At 32.4% G+C, this 17,806-nt stretch overlaps 2 protein-coding genes across 5 annotated transcripts in view; one reads left to right on the top strand and one right to left on the bottom strand.

The window, feature by feature from the left end:
• The window catches only part of LOC122628162, a 61,044-nt gene that overhangs the window by 26,085 nt on the left and 17,153 nt on the right, over positions 1–17,806 (top strand). For all 3 annotated transcript variants that reach the window (XM_043810119.1, XM_043810118.1, XM_043810117.1), the window contains exon 9: positions 228–407. In XM_043810119.1, coding sequence (XP_043666054.1) covers positions 228–407 — 180 coding nt within the window. The remainder of the gene's footprint in view (positions 1–227; positions 408–17,806) is intronic.
• LOC122628167 lies at positions 6,942–9,319 on the bottom strand. 2 transcript variants are annotated; one of them, XM_043810128.1, is made up of 5 exons: positions 9,200–9,319; positions 8,563–8,795; positions 8,109–8,290; positions 7,828–7,994; positions 6,942–7,723 (listed from the first exon to the last, which is right to left on the bottom strand). In XM_043810128.1, exons 2-5 carry the CDS (start codon positions 8,789–8,791, stop codon positions 7,522–7,524), a joined length of 780 nt encoding a protein of 259 aa, XP_043666063.1. In that variant the 5' UTR covers positions 8,792–8,795; positions 9,200–9,319; the 3' UTR covers positions 6,942–7,521. The 2 variants fall into 2 exon arrangements, with proteins under 2 accessions (XP_043666063.1, XP_043666062.1); XM_043810127.1 differs by lacking the exon at positions 9,200–9,319 and having other exon boundaries at positions 8,563–8,885.

Here is a 17,806-nt window from a genome sequence, read left to right as displayed (position 1 = left end):
AATTGTGTATGTTAACTTTTTTTATATAAATTTAACATGTTCTAAAATGATATAATATAATATATTATAAAGTATACCTTATAATAATATATTAATTTATGTTATAAGAGAAATAAAAATATTATTTATACTTATAATATATTACATTATATAATATAAATATATTTATCTATATAAACGTTAGTTGAAAGGACATTACGATCGGAATATTGATGTTTTTGTTTTAGACGTAGACGAATGCGCAGTACCCGACCTTCAAACGGAAGTGTGCCGTTATGGATGTATCAACACGCAAGGATCTTACAGATGCGCTGAACCGACAGAGCTAAAGGATCAACCGATAGCAGATAGCCTCTCCATCACCTGCCTGCCCGGATACGAGGTGTCCGCAGACGGTTCTTGCGTGGGTGAGTATCCGATCCTTACGATAAACCTATTGGAAGTGTACTACTATCCAATTTTCTCTATCGTCTATACGATTAAATCGTTTATAAAGGTTACTTCCTATGTAATTATCGTTTGTTTCGAAGCGATATTTAAATTGATCATAATATTTTTAAATAAAAAAGAAACATAATTAAATTGTCCATATATTTTTGTATTGTTAAATGAAGACATAATAACATAAACTTTTATATATATATAATTAATATGTATATTAATATATTAATTATATATATATATGTATATATTGTATATATATTTATACCTACATTTATATATTATTTGTATTGTTATTAGTATTTGAAAAAATAATAAGACAAGTTTATATACATATATATCAATATATTATTTATATATATTAATTATTATATATACATACTAATTTTCATATAAATTAATTAATTACTTTTATATAAGTTTTATAGTCAATGATTAATATATACATTTTCTAGTCTTTGAAAAAAAAATAGGAAACGCTCATTCGTTCGAGAAGACCTTAGATATGTTTCTCGTTGATCGTTTCAGTTTCAAATTGCACTTTCTACCAATGCGGTGCGAAATTTCATAGAGCGTTGTAAGTGTAATACCGAAAGTTGCTCTCTGGTACGTTAACTACGGTAGCTCGTTAGCATGTTGTTTAGTTATTTACTCAGTTATTCCACGATATACAGGATTATACAGTTTAATGATAATAGATACCCCTAGGGAAGTTAAACTTTGTCCGCACGGACACAGTCAACCGATTTAGAACCATATAACTGTTAGCCATACGACTCTCTTTGCTATACATTTTGCAAAGTCGTTCCTTCTTTATTTACATTAATTAAAGAATAACGAATGGCTATTCATTATAAGTTGAGAATAATAATTATATCCATTTTTTTGTTTTTTCTTTCTTTTTTATTTTTTTCGTTTTTTTTTTTTTCATAGATATTTTTCTTCCTTTTTTTTTTTAATTTATCTTTCAATATTATTGTCAACAATGTTAGTGAAACATAATACAAATTAAAGTAGAAAAGATTATCTTGATCCGTTGATATTGCTGGGTTTCAGTGTTGTGTTTTCCCCTTAATTAACGTGATTGTAATTTTTCATTAATATCAATGGGATTAAATTTTATATCTCAAAACAAACAGGACGCAGAAAAAGAGTAAATATATTCGGCGTAAATTAAAAGGGATTTTTCACGTAACCACGCATTCTCCCCCGTATTTGTTTTACTCGGTTATTCGGAAGAGAGACAGACTAGGGGTGGGTGAGGGTGAGAAAGAGAAAGAGAGAGGAAGAGAGAAGGGGAGAAGGAGAGAAGAGAGAGAGAGAGAAAGAGAGAGAGAGAGAGATTTTTTTTACTGTTTTTATTTTATCCTTTTTTTTTTCTTTTTTATCGAAACCGCAAATATCACTTTTCGTTATTAAACGCGTAGCTGAAACTGATATAAATATGGTAATAGTCGAAAGCACTTGTCTGTACGTGTACGAGAGAAGCAATGTAATTTCAGGTTTAAAGCGTTCAGTTTTAAAAGCCGATGGACGGTGGATAAATTTCGAGCGAGTCGATGGCTACCGGGATAACAATTCCCCGTAGGGAGATGAAGGCCCCTAACGAAATTTCAGAGAGGGTCCTCGTCAAGCCCCGGTAACATCGTACGAGACGTAAATAATCGAATCAGCTCGAACATGGATCCACTTTGTGTAGAGGCCCGCGTAACTCCGTGTCGACTATCGACGGTGAATTACAATTGGTGCTATATGATCATCCTATCGTCTGGTAACAGAAAAGTAAAAAAAAAAAGAAACAAGACGTTTGCAGATATCTTTAAATAATATTTCATTGGATAAGTAATTCGTAGGATCTTAATTTGACTTCGAACCAGACGTTTCGATTATTTTCGAATCTTCTCGGAAAGATTGAATAAACATATTCTATCGATTATTCTATCGAACGTCAGAATTATAAAGATTGAATTGAAAAAATTTCGATTAAGTTATACTTGCTTAAGTATCAATCTTCTCTTCTTCTTTCGAGACTTTTTTTTTATCGTAAAAATAACAAGCCTAGGAACTTTCTTATGTTAAGAATTTTCTAAATGTTGAAGAATAATATCAATCGAAAAAATTTCGAGAAGAGAGTGATTGATTTTTAATCGATTTCTTTTGTGGAGATTTATCACTCTATTCGATTTTTATTTTTATCGTAATTTGTATTTTGTATTCCTCATATCGTATGTACATATATATAATATATATAATATATAATATAATCTAATATATAAAATATAAAATATACAAAATAAAGAAAAAATATGAAATGAATAGAAAAAATATATATATATAAATAATCGTCTAATAATATATATATATATATATATTCATCGATCTTTATTCGAAGTCTTTCAACGATAGGAAATTTTCGTATGCTCGTAAAGCAACGTTACGACGTAGGTATAACGAGAACTCCGCGGGGATATGAAGGCACTAACGAGATTTTCCTAACGGCCTCGTCCGTACCTACGTAGATCATCCGTGTACTTAATCGAATTAGTTCACACGTGGATCCAGTACTCGCGGCATGACGACAGCATGCGTTAGTATCGCGTCTAAATCATTCTGTGCACTCACACGAACACGATAAAGGACTAGGTCCTTTCGAACAGAACCAATCGTAATTCGAGGATACAATTATCGAGGTTATTAAAGTGTCCAAGCATTCGTGCTGAAATTCGATTCATTTATGTCTCTCTCTCTCTCTCTCTCTCTCTCTCTCTCTCTCTCTCTCTCTCTCTCTCTCTCTCTCTTTCTCTCTCTCTGTCTGACTTAATTGACATCATACGTCATTGTCCTCTAAAATTTTCCACCAAAAATAAGATCACCGAGATGAGGTATAATTCGATCAACGTGTTTAAATGATAATTAGTAATCGAATTAAAATGATATTTAAGATACCATTATGAACATTATTTGTTGTGTAGTAACATTATTTGTAAAAATGTAGATTAATCAAATAAGCTTGGCCTTATTTTTGGTTAAACTTTTCCGACGAATTCGAACGATTGATTATAATAATTTATAGAAGTGTTAAACGTATTAATTATCACTTGGCGTAATTGAAATTTTACTTCCTCGTAACTTTATAAATTATCGTTATGAAATTCAGAATTAATTGACATCGTATGTTATTTTCCTCTGAAATATCCGATCAAAAATGAAATCACTGAAGTGAGGAATAATTCGATTAACGTGTTTGAATAATAATTAGGAAATTGAATTAAAATGATATTTAAGATACAATCATAAATAACATTGCTTTGTAAAAGTGTAAATTAATTGGGCAAAGATGAGATTATTTTTGGGGAAACTTTCCAGATGAATTCGGACAATTGATTATAATAATTTATTGAAATAATTAATATATTAATTATCACATAGTGTAATTAAAACTTCTCTTGTCAGTAACTGGATGAATTATCATTATTGAATTCGTCGACCGTAATAACAATTATCGATGTTATCAGAGTATTCTGCATTGATGCTGAAGTCCGATCCATTTATGTTTCTATCTGACTTAACTGACATCGTACGCCATTATTCTTTGAAATTTTCGATCGGAAATAAAATCACTGAGATGAGATATAATTCGATTAACGTGTTCGAATAATAATTAATAATTGAATTAAAATGATATTTAAAATACAATCATAAATATTATTGTTTCGTAAAAATATAAATTAAGTGAATGACGATATGTTTATTCGTAGACGAAAATTTGTCCAATGTATTAGAACAATTGATTACAATAATGCATAAAAATAATTAATATATTAATTATCGTATGGTAAAATTGAAATTTCACTTTGTCCTACTAACTTAATGAATTATCATCATCAAATTCTTCGTTCGCGCATAACTAATTAATTACTTAAACTAACGTGCACTGATAACGGAATGGTTCACTCGGACCTCGTTACTCGGTACATGTTGGAATATCTCCACTAAAGTCTAATTCGATTTCGGAGTACGATCTAATTGCGTTGAGAATCCGACAAGTGTATCGAAGTTACGGTCTATTCTTCGAAGATACTCACGTCGATGTTGTTCGATCGTCCTAATTATCTCGTGTAATTCGCTATATTCAATTAAGTTTTGCGAAGAATTTTCTTCATAGTGTATAGTTAGAAATCCACGTTGAATGATTGAAAATCATCGTCTCATTGAAAATTAATTTCCAAACGTAGAACGTAACTACGTCTTCTAGGAACAAGATGAAAAAATGAGACAGAGAGAGGGAGAGAAAAAACAAAAAAAAAAGGAAATAAACAGTGACCAGTAGAAGAAGTACGAAAAGCCGTTGGGAGATTTTAAGCCGAGCATAGCGTTGGAAAAACTCACGCGAGTTCACGAAAAATCGTCGGAGCGTGACTCCACGTATATTTACCGTATAAATTTAGGAAGACTCTTTTCTCTCTCATTTCATTGCGTCGGCACGGGCCAAACAAAGGGAGTACACGATTCGAAGGATGTATAAAAAATTTTTCTCACTTTGTTATTCGAACGGGAAATTTATTTTATTTTCTTTTTTCTTTTCGAGAGTGCGAAGATTCTATTTATTCTGTCCTTGTCTGTTTCATTTCATTCTCTCTCTCTCTCTCTCTCTCTCTCTCTCTCTCTCTCTCTCTCGTTCTTTCTTTCTCTCTGTTTCTCTCTCTTTATCTCTCTAATCTTATTTCTCTTTTTCTTCGCGGTAGAACTTCGATCTGGAATCTTGACTCGTAACCCCTCGAGGACGATACCTATATTACTGGTCTCTATAGTTTTTCACGATAGAAAAAAGGGGAAGGGGTAAAAAAAAGAAAGAAAGAGATAGATAGATAGATAGAGATAGAGAGAGAGAGAGAGAGAGAGAGAGAGAGAGAGAGAGAGAGAGAGAGAAAGTATCTCTTTCTCTTCTTTTCCTTCTTTTCTTTTCTTTTTTTTTTTCTTTTTTTTTTCCTTCCTTCGTTCTCATATCCCGCGAGGAGCAGCGGACCATCTTAACTGTATTCTCGCGAGCTCCCCAAAGTATTATACACCAGGTGTTCCTGAAAAAGATGATCTCTTCAACAAAAGATGGAATACAAATAGACCTATTAACTTAATTATCAGAGGATGATTTACAACCGCTCGACTGGCTCGCTCTAAAGTGTAATTAAAGAAATTAATCCTCCTCGATTACAGAAAATGGTAATTTTAATTCGTTTAGTTTGTCAGTTTAAAAGGAGTAGCGTTGGGGGTAGAGCGGGGGTGCGAAGGAGGAGGAGGTTGCTGAAAGAGGATCTCACTTTTACTTTAGCTGATAATTTGCCATCTGAGAAATTATCAGGTAAATCTTTTTTTCTCTTTCCCGAATCGTTTTTGTTTGAGGCAAAAATATTTTTTTTCTATTTTTCTCTTTTCTTTTTTTTCTTCTTTCGAAATGTACTCAGTACAAGACATTCCCATATGCACTTACGCAGAATATTTAAACTCTCGCGGTTCCGTCCATATACATATGTATATACGTACGTATATATTATGTACGTATATTTATCTATATACAGTGAGTGTAAAAAGTATTCGTATAGCAGCGAATTTGAACAAAAACTTTGTACAACTTTGTTTTTTACGAAAAAATGTTAACAAAAAAGGTATGTATACATACATATTTTTATAAAAAAATCTGAAACGAATGTTTTTAAAAAATAATTATGTATTTATATTTGTTATGGAGATGTAAACAAATTTTCAGAAATTAGCAGATAATGTACGCGTCATAATTATTCATACGTTTCTACGTTTACAACAAAAACTATACATTTCAATAGATAAACGTAACAAAAAAAAAAAAAAAAAAGAAAACAATTTATTTACGACAATGCGAATCATTCAATTTCTTTCACAACTTTTGTTTAGTATTTTAGATAATAAACATACTATAAAAATATGTAATCATTTCAGAGATAATCGGTACAATTGACGTCTAATCTTTGAACTTCAACCTTTTTTCTCTTGATGATAGAAAAAACAGTAAAGATAATAACGGAGTAGTAAATAATAAAAACGAATCGCTCTCGCACGAAATTATGCAATAGTTTTTATCAAAATCATTTACATAATCTAATTTATTCTACCTTGATTTCAAATCAAGATTTTCATGTAAACATGGAATTAAAAGAAACGTTTATCAATGAACAAACAAAAATGATTGTTGAAATGATAAAGTCCGATTTATAAATGTTAAAAATACAAATAGTTTGATTTTATGTTATAAAAAGATAGACAGAGAGAGAGAGAGAAAGATAGAAAGAAGAATGAAGAGATTAGTCGCTTAAAAAGATCGCCGACGATGATTGAATTTGCACGCACGTTGGTAAATGGATACGTCGATGGAGGGAAAGCAAGAGAGGAACGAAAAGGGAAGAATAAACGACTGAATTCTAGTGACTCTCCTTCTAGCAACTTCTAATAATAATTTGTATGCATTCTAGACTTTGCAACAAGTTTTTATTTTTTCTTGCAATGACATTGTACAAGAAACATTATTTTTACACAAGTAAAATAATTTTCATGTGGGATATCCTTAATTCGATTAACATTTCATATGAAATATAATAGATAATAATTGATATCTAGGCTATATTATAGTTATTTGCTCTATACATACACACACACACACACACATATATATATATGTATATGTATATACGTATTCTAATTATTGAAAACATTTGACTTTCAAATGAAATTAAGTGCTGAGAACTACTAAGTACGATTTAAAATGTGTACTCAAAAAATTTCTTAAAGCCTGTAAATAAATAATAAAAATTTCAAATGTAAAAGACGAAGATAGGTATTTGATTTGATAACGGGTCATGCAACGTTAAGCCAATCAATTTTAATTACTTGTACTTTCCTTTTTTTTTCTTTTCGTTTCCTTGAATTCATTTCATGCGTTTAATGATCGAATTGCTTACGGTTTTTCTTGACGTTTAAACGTTTGCATTTTTAATACTTTCATACATATACGACTGTCAATACGAGCGAAAGAAAACAGACGATGATACTTTAATACAATCTTCTTCCCATCACTTGCATTGCTTTAAATTTAATACCAGGAAATACTTCCTTTCCTTGCTCGTCTAATATCTGATCGTAATCTCTAGATAAAATTACTTCGAATCCGCAACGAGCAGCTGATTTTTGAGAAATCGTGGAACTAAATGGTGTCGACGTCATGGGAATCTTATACTCTCGGCCAATCTTTTCCCTAGGTAGTAGAAAAATTATTATTATTATTATTATTATTATTATTATTTTCTCAGTACTAATTGTATTAATAACCGATATAAGAAAATATAAGTGTTTTCTCACCTTACACTTAAAATGTGCGCACCAAGATGATGCCCACGATAAGAAGATTGAACGATTAGACCTAAAGCAAATAAGTGTTTGTCCGTGTTGTAATAGTCGTAAACTTTTGCCTCTTTGTACAATTCTAGTGCAGGAGTAACTAGATTCTTAGCCGCGGATGGTTGCATCTAGGAAAAAAATAAGTAATCGTATTTACAACTTTTTTTAACAAGTCCTTTTTATCACAAGTACAATGTATAATAATAAGAAAGTACGTATCAAAGTAAATTTTATTTAGCTACCTTATATTTATCGATTTTTCTATCGTCGTTTTTATTTTCATAGCCCAGTATATTTCCTCCCGCTATTTCGGGTTTACCTCCTTTTGGATCATCGACGAAAGCACCGACTGACAAGCCTTGTTTTAAAATAATTTTCCATATATTTCGAAGATCTTTTATGCCCACTGGGTCATCTTTTAATTCTGTAAACGATTATTCGATTATTAGAATAGAAGCATAGATATATCGAGATATTTTTTCAAATTGTTATCTCATTCTGATATCATATCGAGATATTTTTCCAAGATAATTGTATAAGCCCATAATAAATATGTGATAGAAAGATAAGAATAATTAATGATAAAATGGAAATAAGAAAGATTAAGTCATAAAGAAGATCAAAAAATAGCCGATGATCAATGAATAAATTTTATGAATATATTTGTAAATAATTGATACTGACGCAACTACTTACTGATACTGACGCAACAAGGCTCGTCATTCACGAAATGAGTAGTGAAATGATCAAGCATATCTTCGTATCTATCCTCTGGTATTTCTTGTATAACAATTTTCACGGGTTTTGATACACCACCAATAGTTTTGAATCCATCTACCGTCTTCCAAATTTTAATCGGTCCAGGTGTTCGTATCGGAGGCAAACTTATCTCCTCGTTCCCACTCTCATCGACACCACGATTCATACTTCTATTTGTTCACAAAATTATGCATAGAAAGAAAAAATTCAAGCGTATATATCGTGTTCGCGTGACTGACGATAAATGTGTTCTACTTGGTTACACAACTGTCTTTATAAAGGATGGACTCTCATGCAAGCGATTAATTATAGAAAATTGTATACTCAGCTTATTTTATTTTTTCATACTCGTAAACGATTACGTATTAGTTTTCTAAAACTTTCGATTCGATAAACTTTTGACATTGCTTTGTGATTCTTTTTTTTGTTTTTCGAATAAATCATTATTAATTTACGACTAATTAATTGGATCATAATAATTTATCTTTTCCGCTTTTAAGTTTTTATCTTTTCCGCTATTAAATATTTATTTTCAAACACAAATTTTATTTATAAATTATTCAATCATACTTACTTCTTAGCTTAAGATTTCCTTGGAAAATTCGTTCTAGTCGATTTTACTCGGAGAATTTTCTTTCATTCGTTAGTTCGCGCGTCGTCACGAATACGGTAGTAATAAAATCATTCGCGGAAGAGTCGTGCATTTTAAACTCGTTTATAGTTACGTAAGCGAGCAATAACAAAAGGTTCGTGTATTCTAAATTACTTGCAATTTTTCTAAGTAGCTAATTGTCCATTATTTTTCAACTAAGTACATGTCTATCTCGTTGACAACATGAATATAAGTTTTGATCAACTTTGATCTTACTTATTTAAAAAGACTATTTGGTGATAACATCGATAGAATGAATCTTACATAATAATACCACTCCTACGCTAATGATTATAAATATGTATGTGTATATATGTGTTCCATGATTCATCGATTTTTCAACGACTCGCACTTTAAAGTGAAATACGAAGCAACTCTGCTGTAAATGCGTTTTTGTCGTATCACTCTGGATTAAGGACCTCGACAAACACACGCTAACACATACATCCTTCCAAATACACACTATTACACGCGCAGTACAGGTGCACGCGCGCAGGCACATAACACAAACACACACACACATAGATATACACAGAGAGGAAGAGGGTTTGTTCGAATAAATTCGTTCGTTCATCGATCGTACCCCTAGATTTTCGAAGCTTTTTCGTAACGTCGTTTCTAAAGGCAACGTTGACATCAATATTTAAACGAAAGTTTCGGTGCAATTAATCGTTGGAAATTTTCACGAAATATCGTTTAATTCAAAGAACGGTAATAATACATATTTACTTAAGAGAAACTCGGATATTAGTATGGTATGAACATAGTTTTGACGCGTTAAATTATCGAAATGGAATGTTCCTGTCAAAAACAGATGCGAACTTGGTGGTCTCTTTTACATACCTACATACATATATACATACATACATACATACATACATATATATATATACTTACGTACATACATACGTATATATTATATATGTATAATATATATATGGGTTATATGATAGTATGTAGTTTCGATAACTTTCGAAACGAGTATCGTTACCCGTCAAATCGATTTTCCTTTTTCGAAGTATGCGTTAGAAGAACTTACCCGAGGGAAGTTCGTAAAGCGTATCGAACTTTCTCCTCGGAAATTCATTCGCCGCGGAATTCTGCGTTTTCGAGTCGTGCAAGGATCGACGACTTTCAAAATGAGAAGAAACTTGATCGTCTACCTTTTAACGACTTATCGTTTCAACTCTCATACCTCATGATACTTGAAACATATGGGATTGGACGATGTATGGTACAACGACATTTTAATCGAATTGATTAATATTCCAACGATCGAAATTCATTATTTCAATCAATATCGAATAAATCACTCCATTTATTCTATTAGGACATAATTATACGTTTGTGGGTTTTCTGAACAAATGAATAATAATGATTTGTATGTTTATGAGTAACATTTATGATAGACAGATATGTATGTATATATGTATATATATATACCACTTACAATATGGCGTATAAAGTATAATACTACATAAGCACGTTTCGGGACTAACAAAGAACAGATTTATGGAGCAGGAAATGGGATTATCAGTCATGCGTTTTTGGATTTCAGCGGAGTAAGCAATATCGATAGAGAGGGAGAGAGAAAGAGAGAGAGAGAGAGAGAGAGAGAGAGAGAGAGAGAGAGAGAGAGAGAGAAAGAGAGAGAGAGAGAAGAGAAACCAGTAAAGCTTGGCCTTTTTCGAGAATCGATGCTCCACATCGAATCTTCGTTCTCTGATAAATACATATAACAAGGAAGGGAGTATCTTTTAGGAATACAAAGCGAACGCGTTTCATGTATATCTAAAAAGATTTGGCCTCTTGAAGTCTTTTTATATGTAATCGCATTTTTCTTTAGTATTTATATGACTGTTCCTTCTTGTTCTTCAATTTTCATTCTAATATATACACATACAATACATGTGTGTGTGTGTGTGTGTGTGTGTGTTAGTGTTAGTAAAAATATCCTTTATGTATTCTTTTCTTTCATCTTTTTCTCTCTTTGTTTGTTTTTTTTTTCCTTTTCTTTATCATTCTCTTTTCCATTCTTCCATATTATTATTTATATCAAAATAAAAATATAAAATAATACGTCTCTAACGTCATATATATATACATATATATATATGTGTGTGTACATACATAGTCATGCCTCTAATAACGCAAAAAGAATTAGCGAAGTTTTTATAAAAACGAATAGAGATGTCCTTTGTCTTTTGCAAAATATTTGTCAATATTGTTTTGGTCTTTTTCGTTCGTTCGTCGTCGTCGTCGTTGTTCTCGTCGTTGTCGTCACGATACGCGTAACGATCGTCGTACTTCTACTCGTCGTTGTTGCTACGATGCGTTTTTCCTCTTCTTTCTCTTTTCTTCTCTACCGTCTCTCTTTCTCTCTCTCTCTCTCTCTCTCTCTCTCTCTTTCCTCTCTCTTTCTGCTTTAGGAGAAAAAGTAAGTCCAAAGAAAAGACGAGAAAAAAGAAAAAAAAGAAAAATTCGAAGAGATGAAGAGAGAAAAAGAAAGAAAGAGAGAGAAAAAGAGAGAGAGAAAGAGAGAGTAAAGAAATTTTACGCGATGAGAGAAAGGGAAAAAGAGAGAGAGAGAGAGAGAGAGAGAGAGAGAGAGAGAGAGAGAGAGAAACGTGGTACCGGAGAACGAACGTCCTCAAAAGAGCTTCTTTCAGGACTAACCCGATTTTCGGCTGACAAAGAACCGCTTGCTTCGTAAAAAACGTCCCAACGAATCTTTCCTACCTACTCTCTTTTCTTTTTTTTGCCCCCCTCTGGTCTTTCGGGAAAAACTCGAGTGTTTTGTATTTTTTTTTTCTTTTTCTTATTTTTCTTTTCTTTTCTTCGTTTTTTTTTCGAGTTTCTCGTGCTTTTTAACGTGCCAACGAATTTCTTCCTTCTTCTTTTTCTTTCTCTTTCTTTCCCTATTTTATTTTTACTTCTCCTTTCTTCTTCTTCTTCTTCTTTTTCTTTTGCTTTCTATTTTTCTTCTTCTTTACGTTCTTTAGGTATTTAATGTGCCGAACTCTTTCCGTCGAATGTATATCTATGAAAACGTAAACGAACGAACGAACATACGAGTGCATGCGTAAACGTACGAGAGATAAAGATAAAGATAGATAGATACATAGATAGATAGATATAGAGAGAGAGAGAAAGAAGTAGCAACTACGTGAGTGAGACGAAAAATTTATCGTCGAGATTTCGAGACGATTGAACGAAATTTATCGTCGTCTCTATTAACTCACGCGAACGTGTCATTTTTATATTAAAAAAAAAGAAGAAGAAGAAGAAAAAGAAAAAAAACAGAAGAAAGAAAAAGAAAAAAATAGAAAAATATCATACAAGAGTAAAATTAATCTTTTTATTTTCCTCCCTCTCATTTTCTCTCTCTCTCTCTCTCTCTCTCTCTCTCCCTCTCTTTTTTATATCTCTACGTTTCTTCAATCACATTACTCTCGGTCTTCTTTCGTTCGATCGAATTGACGAGGAATGAAGAAACGAGGGAAGATCGACGCGAATGGATGTTATAGATGTGCCTTCCAATTCAAAATCCTCGTTACTCCACTCGACTCAGGGAAGCTTTAAACCTTCCGACAGGGATCGATAGAAGTTCTCTGCTCTGTACGAAGGATGGTCCATGTAACGTTCTCTCTCCCTCTCTCTCTCTCTCTTTCTCTCTCTCTCTCTCTGTCTCTGTCTGTCTATCTCGCTCGCATACTCTATCGTACACATAGTACACGCGAACACGTTACCAGACGTCTCTCGGCTCTTGATTAATTAGATGTGTAAGAAGCTTCGAGGGATATTAACTTCCCAGTGGGCTTTCCAGAAGCTTAGACCCAAGACAAGCCGACACTTTGATGAAAGCCGTCACCGTACGTTTCGGCAGCCGATCTCTTCGTAAAAGAATATAAATCTTCCCTCGTTTTCCTTAAAGAATTTTCAGTAGCGCTTTTCCTTTCTACGCATTTTCTTTTCTCTTCTCTTCTTCTTTTTTGCCTTTTCCCTTGGAAAATTTATGGTTTCTCGGTGTGCGGGAATAGGAAAAAAAAAAAAACAACAATAACAACAACAAATAAAGAAGAAGAGAGATAGACCTCTATTTCGTATTTACCATTCTTCAATTTTTATCTTACTTTTTCTTGTTTCTCTTTTCTTTTTGTTTTTGTTTATCGTTTTTTCTTTCTTTACTTGTTCGTCTGTTTTCTATGATAATTCTCGTTCGAATATAATGAATAATAATGAATGTGATAATTTATATCGATCGCTTCCTTCTTTATTTGTTTTTTCTTTTCTTGTTTTCTCTTTGTAAAAATTGTTAAAAGTTCGATTAGATAAGATTTTCCTGACGTATTCTTGCTTCACGTTCATCCGTTTAATTATTCTACCTTTTTTTTTTTGAATCACACGTTGTGAGACAAGACGTCGCAATAAAATAACGTGAGAAAAAGAGAGAAAGACAAAGAGACAGAGAGAGAGAGAGAGAGAGAGAGAGAGAGAGAGAGAGAGAGAGAGAGAGAGAAAGATAAACAGATAGGCGACATACAGGAAAATGCTTTTCTAATCAGCGAATACCACCTAAAAGAGAGAGAGAAAGAGAGAGTGCGAGAGCGAGAGAGAGAGAGAGAGAGAATAAGAGAGATGCATTCTCGTCTTTAATATTTACCGTCTAGACGGTTAACGTCATTCCCGACAACAAGAACGAGAAGCTTTTACGGGAGATGAAAGAACCTCATTCGGGTTGATGACGACTCTCTTTGTATCTCTCTCTCTCTTTCTCTCTCTCTCTTTCCCCGTCTGCTCTGTATCTATCTCTATTTCTCGTATTAACGTGTTCAAGATCGCACGTTTCTGCCATTTTGAATTCTCACTCGATGTCTTCCTGTCACGTCTTGCTGTCGAGAAACTCGGATAAGTTTGACATCAAAAGCTGCGACTTCTACCCGATCGTCATAGTCATCGAATTTTCCTAACTTCTGAGAAGTTCATATGAAATTCGTATGATTTCATATCATACGTGTCGCTTCTTTTTTTTTTTTTTGTTTTATTTATCTTTTTGTTTTTTCTTTTTTTTCTTCTTGCATTCTATAGGTTGAAAGCGCGACAGACAAATAGCAATATATGTAGGGAAAATTATTGTCGGTATTTCCTTTTCCTTTTCCCTTCTTTTTTTTTTTTTTTGACTCAGAAACAATGGAAGGATGAGTGTGAGAGAGAGAGAGAGAGAGAGAGAGAGAGAGAGAGAAAGGAAGGGAGGGAGAAAAGGAATAAAAAATATTCGTTCGCACGAGATAAAAGGTCCTAGCTTGTGTGTATTTTTAGGGACTCGCCAGAGGACGAATTGTTTTAACGGTGAAATCCTTGTTTTCTTTTTATCTTTCCCCGAGTCTCTCGAGGATCAACAACCGAGTGATGCTCGATTCGCTGGAGAAACAATACTGTAAAAAAATAAGAGAGGCAAGGGAAAGGAAAGAGAGAGAGAGAGAGAGAGAGAGAGAGAGAGAGAGAGAGAGAGATAAAGAAAAAAAATCTATTGCGTTAGTATATATAGTAAGTGTAACACAGACCGAAGAATTTGTTGTACTGCAAATAAGTTGGAAATTTGTGTGAAGAGGAAAACTTTAACTATTTTGAGAAATTTAATAATTACAATAAGAAATGTAGGATTAAATGAAGATAAAAATAAAAAAAAAAAAAAATGAAAAAATGTCGTTATTCTACGACTGTGTGATGTGTATTAAATAATTGAAGATAATTGAAAAGAAAAGAGAGACGGAAAAAGCGAAGGGTTAATGTAATAATCGCAAAACTAATTAGAGTGAAATTAAGATAAAAGAAAAATACATAAATAAATAAATTTTATTATTCTACGACAATGTGATGTGTATTAAATAATTGCAGAATAAAAAAGGAAGAGTGAGTGACAGAGAGAGAGAGGGGGGGGGGAGGGGAGAGAAAGAGAGAAAGGAAAAGAGTTTTCTGAACAAATAAAATGATTACAATAAGAACTTCAAAGTTAAATTAAGCTATAAAAAGAATAAGAAAATTTCATTATTCTATGACAACGTACTGTGTATTAAATAATTACAGAACAATAAAAAAAGAAAGAGAAAGAGAGAAAGTCGGAGAAACTTAAGAACTACCTTAAGAGATAAAATGATTACGATAGAAAATTTAGAGTTATATTGAGATAAAACAAAAAAAGAAAAAGAAAAAAGGGAGAAGAAAAATACAAAAGTAAATAAATAAATAAATTTCATTGCTCTACGACAATTTGCTGTGTCAATAAAAAAGAAATAAAGATGAAGAGGGGAAAAAAGGAAGAGTCGTAGTTATCTTGAGAAATAAGATGATTACTATAGAAAATTTGAAGTTAAATTAAAGCTATATAAAAAGAAAATTTCTTTATTCCACGACAATGAACTGTATATTAAATAATTATAGAACAAAGAAAAAGAGAGAAACAAAGAGAGAGTGAGAGAGAGATAGATAGATAGAGAGAGAGAGAGAGAGAGAGAGAGAGAGAAAGGGAGAAAGGACTCCTTTAAAAATTTTAAAAGTTAAAGGGTACGAGAACCGTTAAAAGCTATTGTCCCTCGCAAGGGACACTAGCTTGTACAGTATAATCTCCTTTAACGCACCCGACGGAGTAGTTGAACTTTTTCTTTTCCTCGAATAAGCGACTCGTACTATAGCAGTCATGTGCTTCTATATATACCATACATTTGAACGACAACGACAACGACAACGACAACGACGACGACGACGACGACGACGACGACGACGACGAGGACGAGGACGATGAGGACGAGGGTAAAAGCTCTCGGCGAAAATTTAAACGTCCCCGAGAAACTCGTTAAACTAATAAGAATCCGCCGCTTAAGCCAACGGGTCCAGTTTGTTCGACGACGAAGAATAATTACGTTGCTCTCGCGACAACACGAAACAACCAGCCGGTTTCTCTTCCGCTCTAATTACGCAACAATTACGTTGGCTAATTAGACGACGATGCGTTCACGACGACGTCCCTCTCACCGACTCGGTGGAACAATTTATTTGAAAAATGACAGTCACTGGATCTTCCTCTCTCTCTATCTCTCTCTCTCTTTCTGGTCTCTCTGTTTCTCTTTTTCTCTTTCTCTTTTTCTCTCTCTTTCTGTCCTTCTTTCACCCTCATTCTCCTTCTCCCTTTCTCTCTTTTACCCGTTCAATTCGTTCCACATTTATCGTCTCTTATTATATCATGAATGCGGGCTAATTAACGGTATGACTGCATAGTAAACAAGCTCTATACAACTCCAACCTAGAAAGAAGAAATATTTTCTTACGTTTATAGACGGTACATAGACGGTAATATATAAGTACGTACTTGTAAAGAAAAATATGATAATAAAGTAGAATGCCGATTTCGATTTTTTTCGTGGTTTTCGGTGTTCACGCGTATGTAAGTGTTTACGTTACATATATCTCTTTACTTTGCATAAATATATCGACTTTTTTCTTTCTTTTCTTTCTTTTTTTTTTCTTGTTTTTAGTGATACCCCTTCGATAAAAATACTTTGATATAAACGCACATCGATCTGTTTTCAACGTTCGTTACTACGTGATAGAAATAAAAAAAAAAAAAAAAAAAAAAGGAAAAAAAAATATGAGTAAATAAATAAAACAAATATACGTTATAATCGCAGACATCGCAGAATGTTTATTTATCTAATAAAATAAAATCTATATTTTTGATTTAGAATGTCATACGATTTAAACGCTTTCACAACCTGTCAGAAATAATCTATTATGTTTTACGCGATTGTCCAAGGAAAAAAGAATCAAAGGTTTAGATATTACGTTCGCGTGTCCATGATCCGATTAACTAACTCTCTAACAAGTAGGTACACCCAGAGCAATCTCGTCTACCGTGTATATATTTTATTTAAATATACAGTTAGAATTGACGTCGTTATTCGAAATTTCGATGGAACGTATTTAATTATTATTGAATTTCGCGCTTACGCTGTTACGCGTGATAAATTTTGTAAAAGGATTAGAAATATATCAAGTTAATTGGAACGACGTATCCACGTTCATAATAAATAATCATAATCTCTCACGGATTATCTTTGATCGATCTCGTCCATCCAGTTGCGTTTATACATACCATTTGTAGATACATAACGTATGTTTATGTATATGTATATATATATATATATATATATATATTATTTTATGCAATATAATACATGATTTAAATCATGTTTGAATCATGATTTCTATAATATACCATGTAAACAATAACAAAAAGACATTAATAAGTAAAATGATATCATCGTAATTGATTATCATACGAACTAAAAGTAGATATCATATGAAAATGCGTTCCTATCAAAAACCACAATGACAACAACAATAATAAAATTATAGTATAATTTATAATTTTCATAATTATGTTTACAATTGCTATTATCAAAAAAAAAAAAACAAAAAAAAAAGAATAAAAAACGAAAAGAAAAGAAACATTGAAACAGATATAAGTGATCG

This window comes from Vespula pensylvanica, chromosome 3 (assembly GCF_014466175.1).
Source record: "Vespula pensylvanica isolate Volc-1 chromosome 3, ASM1446617v1, whole genome shotgun sequence".
Taxonomy (NCBI): Eukaryota; Metazoa; Arthropoda; class Insecta; order Hymenoptera; family Vespidae; genus Vespula; species Vespula pensylvanica.
The sequence above is the reverse complement of the archived record's forward strand: the minus strand, read 5'-3'. Positions and strand labels throughout refer to the sequence as shown.